This window comes from Petaurus breviceps, unplaced genomic scaffold (assembly GCF_028583685.1).
Source record: "Petaurus breviceps papuanus isolate PSGF00001 unplaced genomic scaffold, PetGlider_PUasm1.0 90895, whole genome shotgun sequence".
NCBI lineage: Eukaryota > Metazoa > Chordata > Mammalia > Diprotodontia > Petauridae > Petaurus > Petaurus breviceps.
Window position 1 is genome coordinate 23,290,654 of NW_027187372.1, and position 20,409 is coordinate 23,311,062.

Genomic DNA, 20,409 nt, shown 5'->3' on the forward strand with positions numbered 1-20,409 from the left:
ACCTGAGTTCAAATGTGACCTCAGACTCTTAGCAAAAAACTAGTCTTGTGACCTTGGGCAAGTCACTTAACCCCAATTACCCTACCTTCCCCATCCAAAAATAAAAAAAAAAAAGATTAACAAACCCCTGAATACTTTCCTCACTTCAGCCTCCACAATGACCAGGTGTAGAAAACATTTGATTCACCTAGAAGAGGGTAGCACCTAAGTGGTAGATGAATTTACCCAGGTACAAAGACTCAGGATAAATGTCTTGCTTAAAGTCTGACTTAAAGTGAAATGTGGTATAGATCAGGGCACGGGTTAAAAATTCTGGCTTCCAGGTCTACAACTGTCCCATTCTTTGCATGCTTAGAAATATTGATTCACACCCTATCCTCCCCCACACATGGAGAGTCTTTAGTAAAAACATAATGGCAAACATCTGGGACAAAGATTGGTTCAGGTTTGTGGAAGCTCTGTAATCATTTCTATTTCTTGATAGAGAAAGATTTTTTGACATCTCTAATCTAAGAGTATTGCTATTTCATTGTGTGGGAATACAGAGGAAATAAAGAGAAGCTAAAACAATTAGGTTAGTAAAATACATTTATTGTATTCAAAATTGTTCAGAAAGAAGTTAGCAATAATTTCTATTTTTGGATATAGTAATTAAAAAAACCTTATTCCATTTTTGCATTACAATGAGTTTACTAAATGAAGTTTTAGTTAAAAATGGCTCATGCATACATTTGCTCCCATAGAGCCATTTGTTAAACATTTCCCCAGCTTACTCATCAATATTCTGTGCTAAAGATGGTTCATTTTTTAATTTTTCAAATACTCTATTAACTTCTGATTTACATCATTCATTTCCACCAGATTTAGAGTTACAAATTTTCTCCCCTTTTTTCCCCTACCCACCACCCCAAAAGAGCAGTCCCACAGGATATCCCCTCCTCCAATTTGCTCCCTCCCATATCTTTTCCCATATCACTTTTGACTTTTCCAGTAGGGCATGGTGGATCTGTATGCCCCAGTGCCTGTATATCTTATTTCCCAATTACATGTAAAATAGTATTAATAATAGTATATATATTTTAACATTTGATTTTAAAACTTTGTCAACCATCCTTACAGGGAAGATAAGCAGTTTAGTATAGATTGTACATGTGTAGTTAATGCAAAATATTAACATAGATATATTGTAAAAGACTGACTATATTTCCCTCCCTCCTATCCCACCACCCACTTGTTCTATTCTCTACTTTGATCGCATCCCTTTTCAAAAGTGGGTGCTTCCAACTGCCCTCCCCCCCCCAGCCTGCCCTCCCTTCCATCATCCACCCTCTCATCCCCTTCCCCCGTACTCTCCTGTAGGGTGAGATACCCTATTTAGTGTGTATTTCATTCCCTCCCTAAGCCAAATTCAGTGAGAATAAGGTTGACTTATTCCCTTTTGCCGTCCTATTCTTACCCTCCATTGTAACCATTTTTCCTTGCCTCTTCTATATAAGATATTTTAACCTATTCTGTCTCTCCCCATCTCCTCTCATTATATTCCTCTCTCACCTCTTGATTTCACCTTTTAAGTATCATCCCTTCCTATTAAATTGGTCCTGTGCCCTCTATCTATGTATACCTGTATATACACACACATTCACATATGTATTCATATGCCCATATACCCTCCAACATATATATATATATTTCTATTTCTATTCCCTTCAACTAGTTTCATACTGAGAAATGTTTCATCAGTTTCAATGATTGTTTTTCCATGTAGTAATGTTAATAGTTCACCTTTGATAAGTTCATTATGATTTCTTTTCCTTGTTTACCTTCTCATGCTTTTCTTGCTTCTTGTATCTGAATGTCAAATTTTCTATTCAACTCTGGTTTTTTCAGCAAGAGTGCTTGAAAGTCCTCTATTCCACTGAATGACCATACTTTCCCCTGAAACATGATACTCAGTTTTGCTGGGTAGGTGACTCTTGGTTTTAATCCCAGCTCCTTTGCCCTCTGGAATATCATATTCCAAGTCCTTCGATCCCTCAGTGTAGAAACTGCCAGATCCTGAGTTATCCTGATTGTGTTTCTGCAATATTCAAATTGTTTCTTCCTGGCTGCTTGTAATATTCTCTCCTTGATTTGGGAATTTCAGAACCTGGCTATAATATTCCTAGGATTTCTCTTTTGGGGATCTTTTTTTAGGAGGTGATCAGGTGGATTCTTTCAACCTCTATTTTACCCTCTGGTTCTAAAACATCAGGGTGGTTTGCCTTGAGAATTTCTTGGAGGATAATTTCTAGGTTCTTTCTTTGATCATGGCTTTTAGGCAGTCCAATAATTTTTAAATTATCTCTCCTGGATCTATTTTCCAGGTCAGTGGTTTTTCCAATGAGATATTTCACATTGCCTTCTATTCTTTCATGTGTTTGGATCTGTTTAACAGCATCTTGATTTCTCATTAAGTCATTAGCTTCCATTTGCTCCAATATAATTCTGAAGGAATGATTCTCCTTAGTGAGTTTTTGAGATTCTTTTTCCATCTGGCAAATTTGGCTTTTTAAGGCATTCTTGTCCTCATTGCTTTTTTGAGCCTCTTTAGCCATTTGAGTTAGTCTGTTTTTTAAGGTGTTATTTTCCAGTCAGGCTGTTGACTCTCATTTTGTAATTTTCCTGCACCATTCTCATTTCCCTTCCCAATTTTTCCTCCACTTCTCTTATCTGCTTCTTAAGGCCTTCTATGGCCTGTAACCAGCTCATATTTTCTTTTGAAGCTTTTGGTGCAGGAGTTCTGACTTCACTGTCTTCCTCCTGTTCCATACTTTGATCCTTTTTGTCCCCAAAATAGGAGTCTAATGTTGGATTCTTCTGTTTGCATTGCTTCCTTTGCCTGGTCATGTTGCCACTCAATTACTTGACTTTGGGGTTTTTTGCCACAGTGGGACTCTTCTACCAGACAGGGGAGCTTCGTACTGGGCTTTTCTCAGCTGCTGGAGGTATTAGTTGGGTTCCCTCTCTGAAGCCTCCACAAGCTCTAGCAAGCTGGTCAAATACCCCAGGAAGGCCACCCTAGATTGCAATCCAGATCCAAGCAGGTTAAAGCAAGAGTGATTGCCCCCTCAGACTTGTCACTTGGTCCCCCTACAGTCTGCAGGCCAGGAACTGAAGCTGTCTCGTGGTGACTGCACCACAGCCCTCAGCGGCTTCTTGCCCTGGGGGCAAAAGCTGATGCACTCCCAACTACTGAATCCCAAAGTCCACACTGCATTGACCTCTCACTTTGTCCTTAGTCTCTATGTGTTGATAATTCTGGACTGCCACAGCTGCTGGTGATCTGGAGTCCCTCCAGCTGACAGCTGGTCAGGCCCGCCCTGGGCTAAAACCTCAATGTGGGGCTGGGCTTGGCTCCCAGAGCGCTATGCTGGCCAATTCCTGCTGGCTGTCGGACTGTCCTCAGTGGGAGGTTAGCTTCTCTGTGTCATTTTGTGGGTTCTGTAGCTCCAAAGTTTGTTCAGAGTCCCCTTTTACATGGATTGGAGGTGGTGAGAGAGCCACGCAGAGGTCCTGTCTCTACTCTGCCATCTTGACTCTGCCCCCCCCCCCAATGAAGTTTTAAAGTCAAACTTCTTTTTTAATCTCAATCAAAGCATTTTTCATTTTAAAAGTACAGTTTTGAGATCAGATCCTGGAAGGGAGATGAATCATTTTATAATAAAACAAATTTTGTGTGCTTTGTTGCAGTGTCCTTGTAAATAGTTACCCCTTTTGCTCTATCATCCACAAATCTTTTTAAATAGTGATAAATTTCAAATTTTATTTCTTAAAATTAATATCTAAGTAAAATATGCCATCATATTAAAATACTATTTAAATTGTTTTTATCAACTCTGTCCCCAAAAGATCATTAGGTTTTATTGGAAAAAAAAATTAACCATTTTTTTTTCTTAAGAGATAACATATATAATAGTGACTAGAATAGAGAATATTGAATATTGAACTTGGAATTAGGAAGACCTGTATTTTCTGTCTTTGATACCTACTAACCTTGTGTTTGTTGACAAGTCTCAGTTTCCTCATCTGTGAAATGGAGAAAATAATTATATAGTACCTATTTCACAAGGTTTTTATGAAGTTCAAATGTGCCAACATATGTAAATTATTCAGCAAAAGCAATTTTCAGAAACTATATAAATGTTAATTATTATTTTTATTATTGGTATAGAAAATATGCATGAATATTGCATATATATAATTTGCTATACCATAATCTTGAAGTATTTAAAAATAGAAAATTACCAAATTTATTAATTTGTCCTTTTCCCCATCACACTATGATAATGATAGTTATGATAATAAAAATAATCATTATAATAACAGCAACAACTTGCATTTATATAGATCCTTTTATGTGTTAGTTGTATGCTAAGTGATTTTTACCAATATTTTCTCATTTGATCTTTACAACAATTCTGTTAGCTAAATGCTATTATTATTTCCATTTTACAATTGAGGAAACTGAAGCAAATAAAAGTTAAATGACTTCTCCAGGGTCACATAGATAGCAAGTATCTGAAACCAAAATTGAACTCATATCTTCTTGACTTCAAGCCCAGAGGTCTATCCACTGTGCCACCAACTGCCTTTAATATGTAGTCAAAATATAGTGCTTTATATAGTGCTTTAATTTTTGTAGAGGGGTTCTTTTATATTACCTCACTTGAATCCCATAAATGCTATAAAGTAGACACTATGAATTTTATTATCTGCCTTCTACCCAAGAGGAGACTGAGGCTAAGAATAGTTAAATGATTTGTGCTTGATCACATGGTTTGTAAGTATTAGAGGCAATGTTTGAACTTAGGTCTTTCAGTCTCCAAGTCTTAACACTTTTCCCTCTCCCAAGTAACTAAACTTTGCACCTTTATTCACTGTCATAAAATTATACCATTCTGACCAAACTCTCCAAGTTCCTTTAAGAAAACACTTCTCTACATTCTTTAATAGTGAATACTAAAAATTCATTTAAATTTTTTTTCTCAGTGACTCAGGACAGACCATCCTATTTTGTGACAGTGAACAGGGATTTTGCCTCAATGCCCCCAGCCTTCTGTATTTTCTTATTTCTTCCGTCTGAGATCCCTTTTCAATGTTATCCCACACTGTGCTCTACTGTGGATAATCTACTGAGTGCATTACACAATCAGGGTTTTATAACTACTATTAGTCCCTCTCTTCTGGAATTACAAATAGATTCTTAAGGTTTGGAGGTGCTGGAAATCTATATTTCTAAATTAATCAGCATTACTATAAATAAGCTAAGCCTGAGAACTCACAATTTCAAGGTATTCTCAGGTAGTATACTAAAGTTTCATGGCTTTTATTTTGAGTTTTCTTGATGTGATACCAAATAATCCCCATAGCATTTATGGGTGAAATTAGAAAAAGGACAACAGATACCATTGTTAAGATTTATAGGACAGACTTTTCTCACTATTATAAGTGGTAGCCAAGTCATTACATTAAAACTATAATATAACAGTCCAGTCCCCAATTTACTAAATGATGATGTAAACATGACACTAAAGAAAATGGACACAGTTGATGTACCGTGGAGAGGTATATCATGGAGTATATGAGACTGATTCTCAAAATATAGGAAGGGTGGAAAAATGTAGAATGCTTGGAGAAAAAAGTCACTGATAATAATTACTACCAAAACAAAAAATTGGAAAACAGTTACTATTGATCTAGCTACTTACTTTCTCACTTGTTAAAAAAAAATTGTATTTTACCAAATAAAAAGAACCTCCCTGATAAATAAGGCACCAGGAATGCTTTCACAAATAACATTCTGTGGCAGACCACATCATTAAAGATATTCCATTATAATAGTCACTGTTAGCTAACAAAAATATATCATTTTAAATTTTCCAGAATGTTTTACATATATGATCTCATTTGATCCTGGGAACAAATCTGGGTGATAGGCATTATAGGTATTATTATTTAAATTTCACTAAAGCAAACAAACAACAACAACAAAATACCTGAGACTGAGTGAAGTTAAGTAAATTACTCATGGTAATCCATTTTTGGATTTAAGTCCAATGCTCTCCCCATTCTACCAAGCTTTCTCAATTTTTTCAAAAGCTCATAGAATGCAAAATCCCAATATGTCAGTTGCTTGTAATTATTTTTAACATGTTTGATTCCTTAGAACAAAACACGGATCTTATAAAAACTTTTGTCTGAAAGTCTATTTCAGGTTCACATGTTAAGATCATACAAGATTTCTTGATAGAAATGATAATGGAAGCAATTTTGTTTAATAATCTTCTGACATTAATTTCAAATGAAGCATAATATAGAGGCACATTCTTGCCAAAGGTGTTTGCCAGAGCCCAAATGGAAGAGAAATTCCCTGTAGACGTTGAGGACCTCTAGATGTTTCTGTTTACAGATGCTATTGTGTTGAACGCATCAATATAACAGTTATTGCAGAACTTTTTAAAAGAGATTGCTTATGACCTGTACTACAATATGCAGTGGGGTGAACAGTCAATAGAAAGCATTCATCTATGTATATATGAGTACAGTGATATATGTATGTATATGTTATGATAGATGCTCATATTTGTGTATACATAGACACATGACTATATGTCATATATGGACACACATATGTTCATATGTAGATTAAAACATGTATCAGTACATTGCAGAGAATATCTGTAAGATGAAAGATCCATACTTTCTGTGTTCATTACTAACCAGGACTAAATCTTACACCATATGGTCATTAATAGATTGAAAATCTTGTATATAAGTTAAAAGATTGTTTTAAAAGTAGATACCTTGAAAAATTTATTATATTTAACTTCTGAATGATGAAAACTGAAAAGGTATTATTGTTTCTTCAAATAGAGCCAGACAAGGTTAAACACATAGATGTAAAATTGACAAATGACAATAGTGTAACGGTTAAATGTGAGCAGCCAGAAAAAATACATGGTCCCTATTTGACCTACATTTTGAATGTGACATCTCCGTATGACAATATATCACTAAAGAAAAACACTTGTGACTTTGCGCTGCAAGATCTTCATTTCATGACTACTCATACATTTAAGGTAAGATATATTTTTAACCCTTCAAATCTGATTAAGTCTTTGTCTAATTGTGCTGGACATTTGAGAGGAGCTTATTATATTTGTTGATTTGTTGATCCAAATTTCACATTTATCTAAGTCTCATGTTCAAAGCATGGCATGTCTTTGTATGTATTTTATTGCAATTTTGAAATTTTTAGTTTCTCAGTTTTTGAAGACTCCTTGCTAGTTTTAAAAAATGTCAAAGGTTGCCATATGTACTATATTAGCTATGATAAGGGTTTGATATTAAACCAAAATGCTTGTTTTACATAAATCACTCCATCTTTCTCTGCTCTGGGGCCATAGATTATACCCCCAAATTTAGCTAGACATTTTGTTAACGGATGCAATTTTTCACAAGGGCAGGGCAGTGAGAGGATGTACGGCTCTGTTGCAGGCTAATCACCATTATTCAGGGAAAACAAGTAAACTAAAACTTAAAACTAAAGGTTATTATGAATTAGCAGCATGCATTTTCTTTATGAAGTATTATTATTTCCTCTTCATTTCAAGTGCATTTTCTATTCAGGGCATCAACTATTTATATATCATAAAATAAAAGGAAGCTGACAAGTGGCCAAATCTTCATGGCTGGCCATCTTGTTTTCTTGACTTAATAGTTCCCTATTGGTCAATGTCATATATCAGTGGGCCTCTCTCACCTTGATACCACCCCTGTTCTTTTAAATGAGCTTTGATATCTGTTCAGATGAAGAGCTTTCAGGGTCCTAACCCAAAATCTAATAGTCTCCATTCTCTGTGTGTGTGTGTGTGTGTGTGTGTGTGTGTGTGTTTGTGTTTAATCTTCTTAGCACCTTTTACTGGTAACTGGGGGTTCAGGGTGGATAGAACTTAACTTGTTAATTACGTGCAGAGGACCAAGGACAGATCCTAACTCTTTTTTTTTTTTTTGCCTTTTGGAGGGCAATTGGGATTAAGTAACTTGCCCAAAGTTACAAGGCTAGTTTTTTTTGTGTGGGTGTTGTGTCTGAGTCCAGAACTGAACTCAGGTACTCCTGACTCCAGGGCCAGCACTTTACTCACTGCACCACCTAGCCACCTCCTACAGATCCTAACTCTTGCAAATGGATCACTGCACTGGGGGTGCATAGATCCCATGACCATGCCTAGAACTGAAGGAGCTCCTAGTCATGCTATTTAAGGTGGAGACATTTTTACTCATGTTTTTGGTCAACTGTCAATCTGTAATTTAAGTTACAAATTCATATAGTTTATCATTAGCTAACACTTGTTAAGCAAGACTTGCTGCTTACTAAAACAGAAAATAGGCACCCAAGGTGAATAAGAGCTTAAGATGATGGACTTTTTGGTATTTGTTTTCTTTTTGGAGGAGGGAATGCAGGCAAGTGGGGTTAAGTGACTTGCCCAAGGTCATACAACTAGTAAGTATTAAGTGTCTGAGGCCGGATTTGAACTCAGGTCCTCCTGACTCCAGGGCCAGTGCTCTAATCACTATGCCACCTGGATGCCCCTTTTTTGGTATTTTAAAGGAATATTTCTGTAAATATCACATCTAGAACCACCCTTCCTATAAGCTGCTCATTCACTTGGATATAACACATATACGTACACACATATGTATATATATATTTACATACATGTGTATTAAAGCTAATGTTTATTTGAAATTTATTAGCAATATGATATAAAAACATTGTAAGGACTCTATATTGCTCATGTGTCATTTAACTCATAAAGACTTAGCTCTAGGAGGATATTAAAGGCCATCAAATCCAAACTCATATTACAGATGAAGAAAACTATAGCCCAGAGTGAATGGGAGGGAGGGGGGAAGTCATAGAGGGGGCAGTCTCTATCCCATCATTTCAGACTTCCTAGATTATTTGCCTTAAAAAAAATTAATTTCCTTAAATTAAAAAAAACTGCTTGAGTTTAACATTTATTTATGACATCTGGAGAACTAAATATTGTATTATTTTAATATTATAACCTAAATGAAAGTTGCTTTTATTTATTGCATTGTGAGGTCGATTTTTATATTAATAAAATTAAAATTGTGTTTGTGTGTGTATGTTTATTGCATGATATCCAGCTCTACTCTTACAATGACAAGTATTACGGAGACCCAGTTATTGAAACTAAAGTAACCAGATGTAAGTCATACACATATATACATATAAAAGTATTAAATATAACTAATGGGTACTATTGTTGACAATATTATGTTGTTAAAATGTCTATTTTTGTGTTTTAAAGAGATATACCCATGTTTATAGCCTCTCAAATTATATTTTTAAAAAGAAAACTTTCTTCACAATGTCATATCTATATTGTATATACATAGAGGATATGATGCCCACTAGCATGCAAATGAAAGTGAAGGGATGTTTAATGGAAAGGAATATATATTTCTGAGATTATTCATGGAATGAGACTTTTCTTGGTGGGGATTCTGGGCCACCTTGATGTGGGCAAAATGGCCTTTGTCATCCCTTCTAATTTGGGAGATTCTATGAAAGAATAGTCAGAATGATATGATAAGACTTTGGCCCTATGAGTGTCCCTCCAAGTGACATAGATCCCCTCTCAGATTTAGTGGATAGTTTTCAAGATTGTTTTGGTCAAGAAAATAAAAATCTATCCCTAATGATGAGCATGGTAATATTTCCTCTTTAAACTTATCTAGGATAGAATTGTCCTGAGATAACAGAGTCAGTGGAACAAAGAGCTGTCTGCTGCAGTTTTCCCATCTGTTATGTGGGGAGAAATAATATCATGTACCTCCGAGGGTTGTTACAAGGATAAAATGAGGCAATATTTGTAAAATGCTTTGGAAACCTTAAAGCATTTTACAAATGTTATTGACATCATTATTATAATGAATAGTAATTGGAATAATGATTTTTTAAATGTATCTCAAGGGAATCTTTACACTCAAAATGAATATAAGGTAAGAGTTAATCCTTACAGAAAGGCAAAAGATAATAGGATGAAACTTGTAGGTATAGGCTAAAGATATGTGTGACAAGTAAAAATTCCTCTGTTTTTTCTTAGTTCTCTTCCCAAAACAACAGGGTTATTCATGTATATGAAATACCTGTTGAATTGAATTAAGAACTGAAGTTATTGGGATTATAGATCCCAGTGAGAAGAGGCAGAAAAGTATTGCATAATAGAGAACTAGCTTCAGATTCAGAAAGACAAGGTTTTAAGTCCCTCTAATAACACATACTGTGTTTGTCACCCTAGGAAAATAACTTAGCCTCTCTGTGCTCTAGTCAATACTCTACAACCCTAAATTTGAGAGAAAGAGCTAACCAATATCAGTAGAGAGGGTTTCCTCCCCCGGGAGTTCTCTGTACCAATGAAGTCATATTTCCTATCCATATGTATTGAATTTATATATATATATATATACATATATATATGCATATAGTACTGTGGTATTCAAATGCATCCATGGTAAAGGGACTGGAGATATTAGGGGGCCTTAAAACTCACTGGAGTTAGGGAAAAATGTCTGCCCAATGCCTGAAGGCTCTGACATCACACTATTTAAAAAGTCATCTATTTTTTCTATGCATAAGGTCAGCCCAAGGTATATTCCTTCCTACCTGTTGGAATAATAACAAGGTTACACTTCTCCTCTAGCCCTGTAATTCTAGAATTTTTTTTGCTTTTTTTGAGGGGGAAAGTAGGGCAATTGGGGGTAAGTGACTTGCCCAAGGCCACACAGCTAATTTTGTGTTGTGACTGAGGCTGGATTTGAACTCTGGTCCTCCTGACTTCATGGCCTGTGCTCTATTCTAATTCTAGAATTCTTAAAAAAAAATAGATGTTAAGATCGAAGAGAGGCTTTGAGGCATTCCAAATATAAAATATTTTTGGAAGTGGATTAGGATTATAATTCAGTTTAATTAGTAAAAATAATGCCAGTCATTATTTTACTAGGTAGCATCCTCCTTGAGGGTTGGGATTCTGCCATTTTTCTTTTCTGTAAACCTAGTGTGGAGTATAGTACCTTGTACTAAATAGCCACTTAATGAATGTGTAACTTGACTTGAATTAACATTGCAAAAAGTTTTTATATACTCCCTGATCTGTACACATGTGGGCATTGCTTATATAGAAAGACTATGGACTTAGCTGCATATACTACTTTAGTCTTATGAATGAATATTTTTCTTTTAGTGATTTTTTTCAGGTGGCTTCAGTTGCTACAATATTAAATAGCAGGACTGTATAGGAAATGTTAGTATTCTTAAAATAATATTTTAAAGATATTTTACAAAACATTTTATTAATTAAAATTTCTAACTTTGTTTTCATTTTATAGATAATTCCAAAGCACTGATCATGTTTCTGATATTTTTGATTATTGTGACATCAATAGCCTTACTAGCTGTTCTTTATAAGATCTATGATCTGCACAAAAAAAGATCAAGGTAAGTCACTTCTCTTCAAATGGGAAAAATACAGTTAGGTTTGTTAACCAAAAGTTACAAATCCACAAGACATGAGTTGTCAGACACCTATCAGCCAGGTGTAGACCAGACAAGAGTCTTAAAATAGGCATATTCCAGTAGCATTGAGCACACATCTTAACAGGTAATTATGTATAGATAGCTATGGGAAAAATAATTTGAGTTGACTAGAACTTTAGCTATTGGAAGATCAGGAGATAGTAATGATGCTTGCCTAGTATTATGCTATAATCTGTATCTCTTATTTTTGCAGTAGTCTGGATGAACGGGTAGAACTTGTTCAGAGAGGTGAGTTCTTAATATTTTTGCTACAAAATATAATTTTTCTAAGTATCTTTGTTAATTATAATGGAATTAATGCTGTTTGCCAATACAAATGATACACCTTTATACATGACTTTTGAAGTATGGTAGAAATTTATGAAAATAATTTAATTTACCCTTTCACTCATTGCAAAAAGTGGGCCTTGAAGGATAGGCAGTATTAAAGCAGGCATGTGTGAAGGAGAAAGGGAGAATAATCCATAAACAAGGAATAACAGAAATAAGGGTACCAAGAGAAATACAGGAAAAAGAGAATTGTGCAGTTTGGCTGGATGCTGCAGCATGCATGCAATGGGGAGTCATGTGAAATAAGATTTAAAAGTTTGGAAATAAGATTGGAAGGGAAGGTTACAGTAACTCACTAAAGGGTTTAGAATGCCAGGGAAAAGAAGATTTGCAATTTCTTTGAAATACAACAGAAATCCACCCAAGAGTTTTAGGCAGAGGAGTGACATGATCAGACCTGCAAAATAGGAAGTTTAGAGTGCCATAAAACTGTTTCTTATTCAGGGACAAAACAACTTTTTCCTCCTCTAGATAGCCTTCTTTAGCTTCTCTTTTTCCAGGGCAGAAAATAATTCATTTTAGAGTAAGTGATAGATTTTAAGAACTGAGCAATATTTAAGAATCGAGCAACACTCAAATATTTATTGTACTAATGAATGATAATTGAGCTTTTGCCATTGGAGCTTTTCCCACTTAATTTAGACCTCTTTTGCTTAATTAAGACTTTGATCCCTGTTAAATGTGGGCATTGATCCCTGTTAAATAGGGTAAGTCACTTAGTCATTCACTTTGTCTCTCAGTGAATAAACATATATTTAGTCCCTACTATGTGTCAGGCATTGTGGTTAGAAGTGGGGATACAAATATGTAAAAAAAAATTGCCCCTGGAGCAGCTAGGTGGTGCAGTGAACAGAGTACTGGCCCTGGAGTCAGGAGGACATGAGTTCAAATCAGACCTCAGAAACTTAACACAGAAAAACTAGCCATGTGACCTTGGGTAAGTCACAACCCCAACTGCCCTACCTTCCCCCTCCAAAAAAGGAAGCAAAAAAACAAATACAAAAAGAAAAAGAAGATGGCCCCTGCCCTCAAGGAGTTTATGATCTAGTGAGGTAAGACAACACACAAAAAGAAGCTGAAAAGCTCGGGTAGGGAGTGCTGGGTTGGGGGTGAACAGCTGAGGAAGGTACCCAAGGTAGGGGCATGTGGGAAAAATCAGAGATTTCCCAGATTCCCAAAGTAGTGTTGCCAGATGAAAAATGCAGTGTCTAAGTGGAGGTCCCTCCTTAAATGGAGGTTTTAGAGTCCATGACTCCACACTCTTATCAGGGAAACAGAAGCCAGTGATGAGGCAGAGGTCTAAGGTTGATCGTATCTGGCAGGGTCTTCGAATAATGAGCTTCCAGGTGAAAAATTCTACTTTCTAGCTTCCACCTATTAATTAGTAAACTAGCAGGTATTTAAACATGGCCAATGAGGGAATTTAATTTGCTTAAGTATGTCTATTCATTTTGAGGAATGTTTTTCTTTCTTTTTGTAATTTTTTTTAAAGTAGGGTGAAGGGATAAAATAAAATAAATTTGTTAACTTTTTTTTTAATTTACTATGTTCCAGGCACTGTCCTAAATACTGGGAATACAAAGAAAAATAGAAATAGTCTCTGCCCTCAAAGAGTAAGGCTGAGGCAGCTAGGTGGGTTGAGTGCTGAGCCTGGAGTCAAGAAGACCTGAGTTCAAATTCAGCCTCAGACAGTTACAAGCTTTATGACACTGGGCAAGTCACTTAACCTTTGTCTGTTTAGTTTCCTCAATCATAAAATAGGAATAGAAATAGTATCTACTTCTTAGAGTTGTTGTGAGTATTAAATGAGAAAATACTTGTACAGAATTTAAGTACCGTCCCTGCTGCAACATAGGTGTTTATTTCCTTCCTAATTTCAAATGGGGAGACAGCCCATAGGTAACTAAGTATAAACAAACTGTATAGAGAGTAGATGGGTGGTAATCAGAGAAGGAAAGAAAGTAGGTTGAAGTTAGGTTACTCAGGCCTATAAATGGAAGATTAAAAAGGTTTTATTTTGTCTTAAATGAATAGAGACAGTGCTGTTAGTTGTTACCTCATTTGGGTTTTTTTTTGGCTAAGATACTAGACAGATTCACCGCTTCCTTCTTCAGCTCATTTTACAGATGAAGAAACTGAGGCAAATTGGGTTAAGTAACTTGTCCAGGGTCATACAGGTAGTACATGTCTGCGACTGGATTTGAACTCAGGTTTTCCTGACTCCAGGCCCAGCATTCTATCTGCTATGGCACCACCTAACTGCCTGTGAATAGAGGCATAGGAGTTATTACATGACTGAGGAGATAAAGTCCCCCCTTCTATAAATTATCTAAAGCAGTTATAGAGGCATGAAAACAACTGGACAGTGATCTTTGGGACAACAAGAATGGACCTAAGATCTTTGCAATTAATTTCAGTATTTTTATTCATGAGTTGATATGCTTCATTCCTTAATTAGTGCCTTTAGTAAAATGCTGAAAGATACTGTCTAAAAGCACACACATAAAATGACTTTGAATTTTTCAAAAACTTTTATTTAAAGATGATGAAAAACAGATAATGAATGTGGAGCCAATCCCTGCAGAAATGTTATTGGAGACATATAAGAGAAAGATTGCTGATGAGGGAAGGCTTTTTCTGGCTGAATTTCAGGTTTGTGTCTTTTAAAATGCAACCAAAACATCTCTATCATATATTAGAATAATAAAGATTAAACATGTTAAATCACACTTGCCTTGATGTTTGATACTACGTAATGAAATTTACTTGGTTGTTTTGGAAATTCCATAATGCGCAGTCAGTTAACTAGCAGTTATTGTGTGTCTACTATGTGCCAAGCGTTGGACTAAATGCTGAAGATAAGAAAAAAAGGAAGAAGACAGTCCTTGTTTTCAAGGATCTCAGTTTAATAGGAGAGACAAGATGCAAACAACTATGTACAAACAAGATAAATATAAGATAGAGTGGATATAATTTACAGAGAGAAGGTACTAGCTTTGAGAGGGATTTAAAAAATCAAATGAATTTTTTCCTCAATTCTTTTTTTCACATTTATTTATTTTATTTTTAGTTTATGGAATAAAACAAGCATTTCTCTATCGTAGTATAATAAAAAGATGATGGCACACAAAACTACAAATCTATTATGTAAAACTAGCTATTCCTTTTAAATATATAATGCAGCTATGTAAATTTCTTTTTTTTCTTCCCTATCCCCTTCCCCTACCCCAGAGATGACTACCATTAGACATGAATAGGCACATATGTGTAATATATATGTATATACACACATATGCAATACACATCTATACATGTATGTAAAATTAATCAATACATACTTTTATTTAACTTTTTTTAAAAAATAAAGTATAAAAAATTTTAAATTCATTTTATCGCCTAGCTTTTTCTCTTACAGCAATTACTCCCAAGGTGATTCCTGAAATGAAAACTTTAGCATCTTAAAACAAGTTAATTATTTGTAAATTTTTCTATAGTCAGGCTTAATAAGAAACTTGTCTTTGTGCTACGCATTTAGGCAGGAGGCTGTCACCGAGAGAAGTTATTTGAATTTGTTATGAGATGAAGGAACATTATGTTTTTCAGAGCATTCCAAGGATATTCAGCAAGTTTCCAAGTAAAGATGCACGCAAACCTTTTAACCAGAACAAAAACCGTTACATTGACATCCTTCCCTGTAAGTACTTGAGGGTAATTGAGGTACTGTTTATTTAGAACTTAGTATACTTACTTAGTCTGAGAGGCAGTATATTACAATGATTATAGGTCCAGCCTTAGAGTCAGGCAGACCTGGGTTCAGATTTTGTATCTGTTACACATTGGCTCTGTGACCCTGGGCAAATCATTTAACTACTCAGCACCCTAGTTTCTATCAATTTCTAAGTTCTATTGCTTCTCTAAGTTATAAAATGAGTTCCCTGTCCATTTTACTGGACAGAGATTTTCACACTAATGAAATTGTGAATATAAAAAAAATCTATGTATGTAACATGGTGGTTCATTATTTCATAATTGTTTTTCTTTTCTTTCTTTCTTTTTAACCATAATCAGATGATTACAACCGTGTTGAACTCTCTGAAATAAATGGAGATGCTGGATCAGACTACATAAATGCAAGTTATGTGGATGTAAGTTAAAACAATATCCCAGCTGCCTATTTTTCTTTTCCCATTTCAGAGAATTGCAATGATATCTTCAGTTTATCATAAGGATACTTGCAGAGAATTATGACAGTTCTAATTATATTCCCAAAATGTCGTGTATTTGAATTCCACTAATATGGAATTTGCAGTAAATTAGATACTTTGGGTGGACATCTATATTTATGCATCTATATGAACTTTACATGGGGTTATGTAGAATAAGCATCTACATTATTAAAAAATATTTGCCTACATGTATTTTTGAAAGGCTCTGCCTTTAAGGATTTTAAGCTAAATGTGTGTAGGTCCATTAGCAGGATATTTAGAGAACCATATAGAAATACAATAAGGTGTGTGTATTACGTACATACATATACACACACATGCACACATATATACACACATATATTTTACATTCATATAAACATAATGCATAGGTCAGAAGTAAATGCATTGTATTTGTGGAGGGTAATATGAAATTCATAGTTGAGAAGACTGAGGAAAATAGCTATAGGCATATCATGCCTACACTAGGTCATCAGGTAGAAAGTGTTCTTTCTTTTCTAATATACTAGGATCTAGTAATTGATGGGGAGACCACTTTTGTGGCATGGGGTATTGGAAGAAAAAATTATTATAGACAGCATAAAAATCCAAACAAATAGCATAGATATTACTTGGGCATCAACAGCAAAGGAAATGGATTTGGGCATTGGTGTTTTGGAGAGAAAAGCTTTGCTCAGTAATGAAATCCCACTAAACAAATATTTGTCTAATAAACAATTGAACATATGAAATCTGATGATTAGGAAGTTACATGTAATAATCCAGGCAATGATTAAATATCTGTAAAAATGAAAGGGTTGGAGAAGATGAACTCTAAGGTAGCTAGCAGTTCGAATTCTTTGATTCTACTATGTAGAGTAAGGTAGTGGTGATAAAGAGACAGAGAGAGGAGAGAGTATGGTAGATCTCATGTAGGTAGACTTGTTATGGTTTAGAAGTGAAGGACTAAGATGAGTAAGAGTTCATGCTTGGGTCCTTTGCTCAGAATGTTGAATTTTGTGACAAGGAAGACATCAGTAATTTTGGTAAATTTTGTCAACATCACATTCTTTGGAATATGTAGGAGAAATCAAATTAAAACAAGAGTCCAGTAGCTGTTTAGCTATTTATTTAAGAAGTTCAGAAATTCACACAATGACATTAAACAGGCTACTTCAAGACCTTGGCATTGAAAGGATTGAGAGAGAAGGGGCATTTGAGTTGGAGGATTCAGCTAGGTCAGGTATTCAGTTTGGAGTCTGGGATAGTTTTATATACCATAGAGAGAGAGATGGTATCTTAGATCAACTTTAAGCTCTGATTTTCATGAGAGCTATAGAGCCAAAATACACCCTGGCTACAAAAATCATTTTCAAATGAAAATTAAGCTTGTTGGTCATTACTTCAAAAAAAAAAGTTCTCTAATTTTAAAATATCCAGAAAATTCATAATGTAGATTTTGAATGTTCAAAGTGACATCTTTCTTCTATTGTAATTCCAAGGAAGTATTTTCACTAAATTATACCAGTTAGAATGCTAGACTTGAGTTTAAATCCTGCCTTTGGTACATACTACCATATACAAATTGCTTAATTATTCTGAGTCTTTATTTTATTTAATTTTTAATTAATATTATATTATAATAAAATAATATTTATTTAAGTTTATTTAATTTATTCTGAGTCTTCTAATCTGAAAAATGAGGATTATGACCTGTAGCATCTACATCCTAAAGTTGTTAGGAAGTTCAAATGAGATGTACAGAGTTTTACAAACTTTTAGATCATATGAAGTGTTCTAAAATGCCAATTTATGTTAATGTTATTGCTACGAATCCTCCTATTATTGGTGAAAGCTAATTAATAGGATGTACTTGTGAATATTTTGAACAGGGTTTCAAAGAGCCAAGGAAATATATTGCTGCACAAGGTAATCTCATCATCTTTTCATTCCTTTTCTTTTCCATTTTTATATATTAAAATTCTTTTTTGGAGATAGTCAACATGTGTGTTATGTATCTATTATGTGCTAATATACTAAGTTCTGGGGATATAGAGACAAAAATGTCATGGTCCTGCCCTCAAGGAGCTGATATATTCTAATAGGGAGATATAACATGAAAAGCCAAGCAACAGCATTTTTGTCTAAGTATTACTAAAATTGTGAATGGAGCCACAGAGCAGTATTTCCTTTCTAGTAGCAATGATGGCATTGATTTGGATATTGTGACCAGAGCAAAGATCAGGAGATAGAAAGCTGGTGGTCTTGGGGGAGAGGTCATGCCCTATCAAGGCATGATGTTGGCACTGAGTAGACTTTGATATCCTTGGATATGACTAGAGGGTAAGTCTGTGGTTAGCTAGCTAGGGTGCATTGAGGTGAGTTTTAACTCACTATCACCAATCAGGATGGCTCAGACCCAGAGAAGAGCTCCAAAATTTCCTTTAAAACTCAGCTCATGCATTGCCTTCTATAGAAGCCCTTTCCCAATCTCCCAGCTACCCAGCTGTTAGTTCATCTCCCCTAAAATTAGCATGTACTTACATTTTTAGGGTAGCCAGGTGGCACAGCAGATAGAGTGCCAGGCCTAGAGTCAGGAAGAATCTTCTTCCTGACTTCAAATCTTCCTTCCTCATCTGTAAAAGAGAAGGAAATGGCAAATCACTCTAGTGTCATTGCCAAGAAATCCTCGAACAGGGTCACAAAGAGTCAGACACAACTCAGCAAAGACAATACTTATGCTTTTAGGTTTTCAAGCAGTGTGCCATAGAGATAGAACTGACTTGGAAGGACCCTGGTTCAAGTTCCACTTGTGTCACACACTGAGAAAATCATTTAATGTCTCAGTGCCCTTGGCGTATTTGAAAGACTGAACTGCAGAGAAAATGCCAACCTCCTTTGTTGATGGCAGTTTCCCCATCTGCAAGTTCTTTATGTCAATGAAATCACAGGGTCATTCTCAATTTATACCCCTATTATTTTGTATATTCTTAGAAATGTAGATGTCTGTCTGATCCTCAATGGTGCATGAACTTCTTGAGGTCACGGACTTTCTTTTTATTGTCATGGTTCTATGCCCTCCTATAGTTCAATATCCAGTACATAATAGGCACTCAGCTAATTTGGTTGATTAAGGGCCCTGCCTCCAGAGAATTTAGGGGCCGTCTCTGGAGGCCCAGTCTGGAGGGTTTCTGGCTGTAGAATGGAGAAGAGGAACAGTGGCAGGGCAGATGACAAGATCTTGTATAAGCCTTGGTGTTTTGATGGATGACTAGGTGGTATAGTACTTACCTAAAATCTGACCTTACACACTAATTACTGTCTGTGTGATCCTAGGCAAGTCATTTAACCTCTGTCTCAGTCTTTATCTGTAAAATGGGGATAATATAATATGATATGATATGATATAATTAATATAATATACAATACATATAGTATAACATAACATAACAACAAACATAACATAACATAAGCATAACATAGCATAACACAAACATAACATAACATAAGAAACATAACAACATAAGAAACATAACAACATACCTCCCAGGGTTGTCATGAGAATCAAGTTATATATCACATGTAAAGTGCCTTTGTAAGCCTTAAAACACTCTATCAATTCTCACCACCACTGCCACCACCACCGCACCCCCCCCCCCATCATCATCATCACCATTATCACCATCTTCACTAGATGGGATGGGAAAGTCTTATCAGTCAGTGTGTCTTTACCTACTAGGTCCCAGAGAAGAAACTGTTGATGATTTCTGGAGGATGATCTGGGAACAGAAAGTAACCATTATCGTCATGGTGACTCGCTGTGAAGAAGGAAACCGGGTGAGAGCTTCATCATTTTATGGAATCTAGGAGTGGATAAGAGGAGAAAGCAGGTGGGAAAAGACACTGACCAACATTAGGCAGCATGGCAGAGCAAATAAGAATACACTGGCCCTAGAGGTAGGAGGACCTGAGTTTGAATCTTACCTCTTAGGCTGACTAGCTCTTGTGGCCCTGAGAAAGCTACTGATACTGTCTATACCTCTTTTATTTAAAATGAGGATAATAATCTGTAGTATCTAAAAGCATAAAGCTCCAGTTATATAAATACAAAGGCCAAACAGTCCCTTCTCTCAAGGAGCTTACTTTTCTTTGGAGGATCAACACTTATTTATTTAAATATAAACATAATACATACCAAATGGGAAAAAA

General features: G+C 35.4%; 1 protein-coding gene across 3 annotated transcripts in view; it reads left to right on the forward strand.

The window, feature by feature from the left end:
* PTPRC (protein tyrosine phosphatase receptor type C) overlaps positions 1-20,409 on the forward strand; it is a 144,869-nt gene that overhangs the window by 94,206 nt on the left and 30,254 nt on the right. For all 3 annotated transcript variants that reach the window (XM_069074495.1, XM_069074494.1, XM_069074492.1), the window contains 9 exons: positions 6,913-7,118; positions 9,214-9,274; positions 11,458-11,566; positions 11,859-11,893; positions 14,538-14,647; positions 15,599-15,689; positions 16,064-16,140; positions 18,093-18,129; positions 19,940-20,037. In XM_069074495.1, coding sequence (XP_068930596.1) covers positions 6,913-7,118; positions 9,214-9,274; positions 11,458-11,566; positions 11,859-11,893; positions 14,538-14,647; positions 15,599-15,689; positions 16,064-16,140; positions 18,093-18,129; positions 19,940-20,037 — 824 coding nt within the window. The remainder of the gene's footprint in view (positions 1-6,912; positions 7,119-9,213; positions 9,275-11,457; positions 11,567-11,858; positions 11,894-14,537; positions 14,648-15,598; positions 15,690-16,063; positions 16,141-18,092; positions 18,130-19,939; positions 20,038-20,409) is intronic.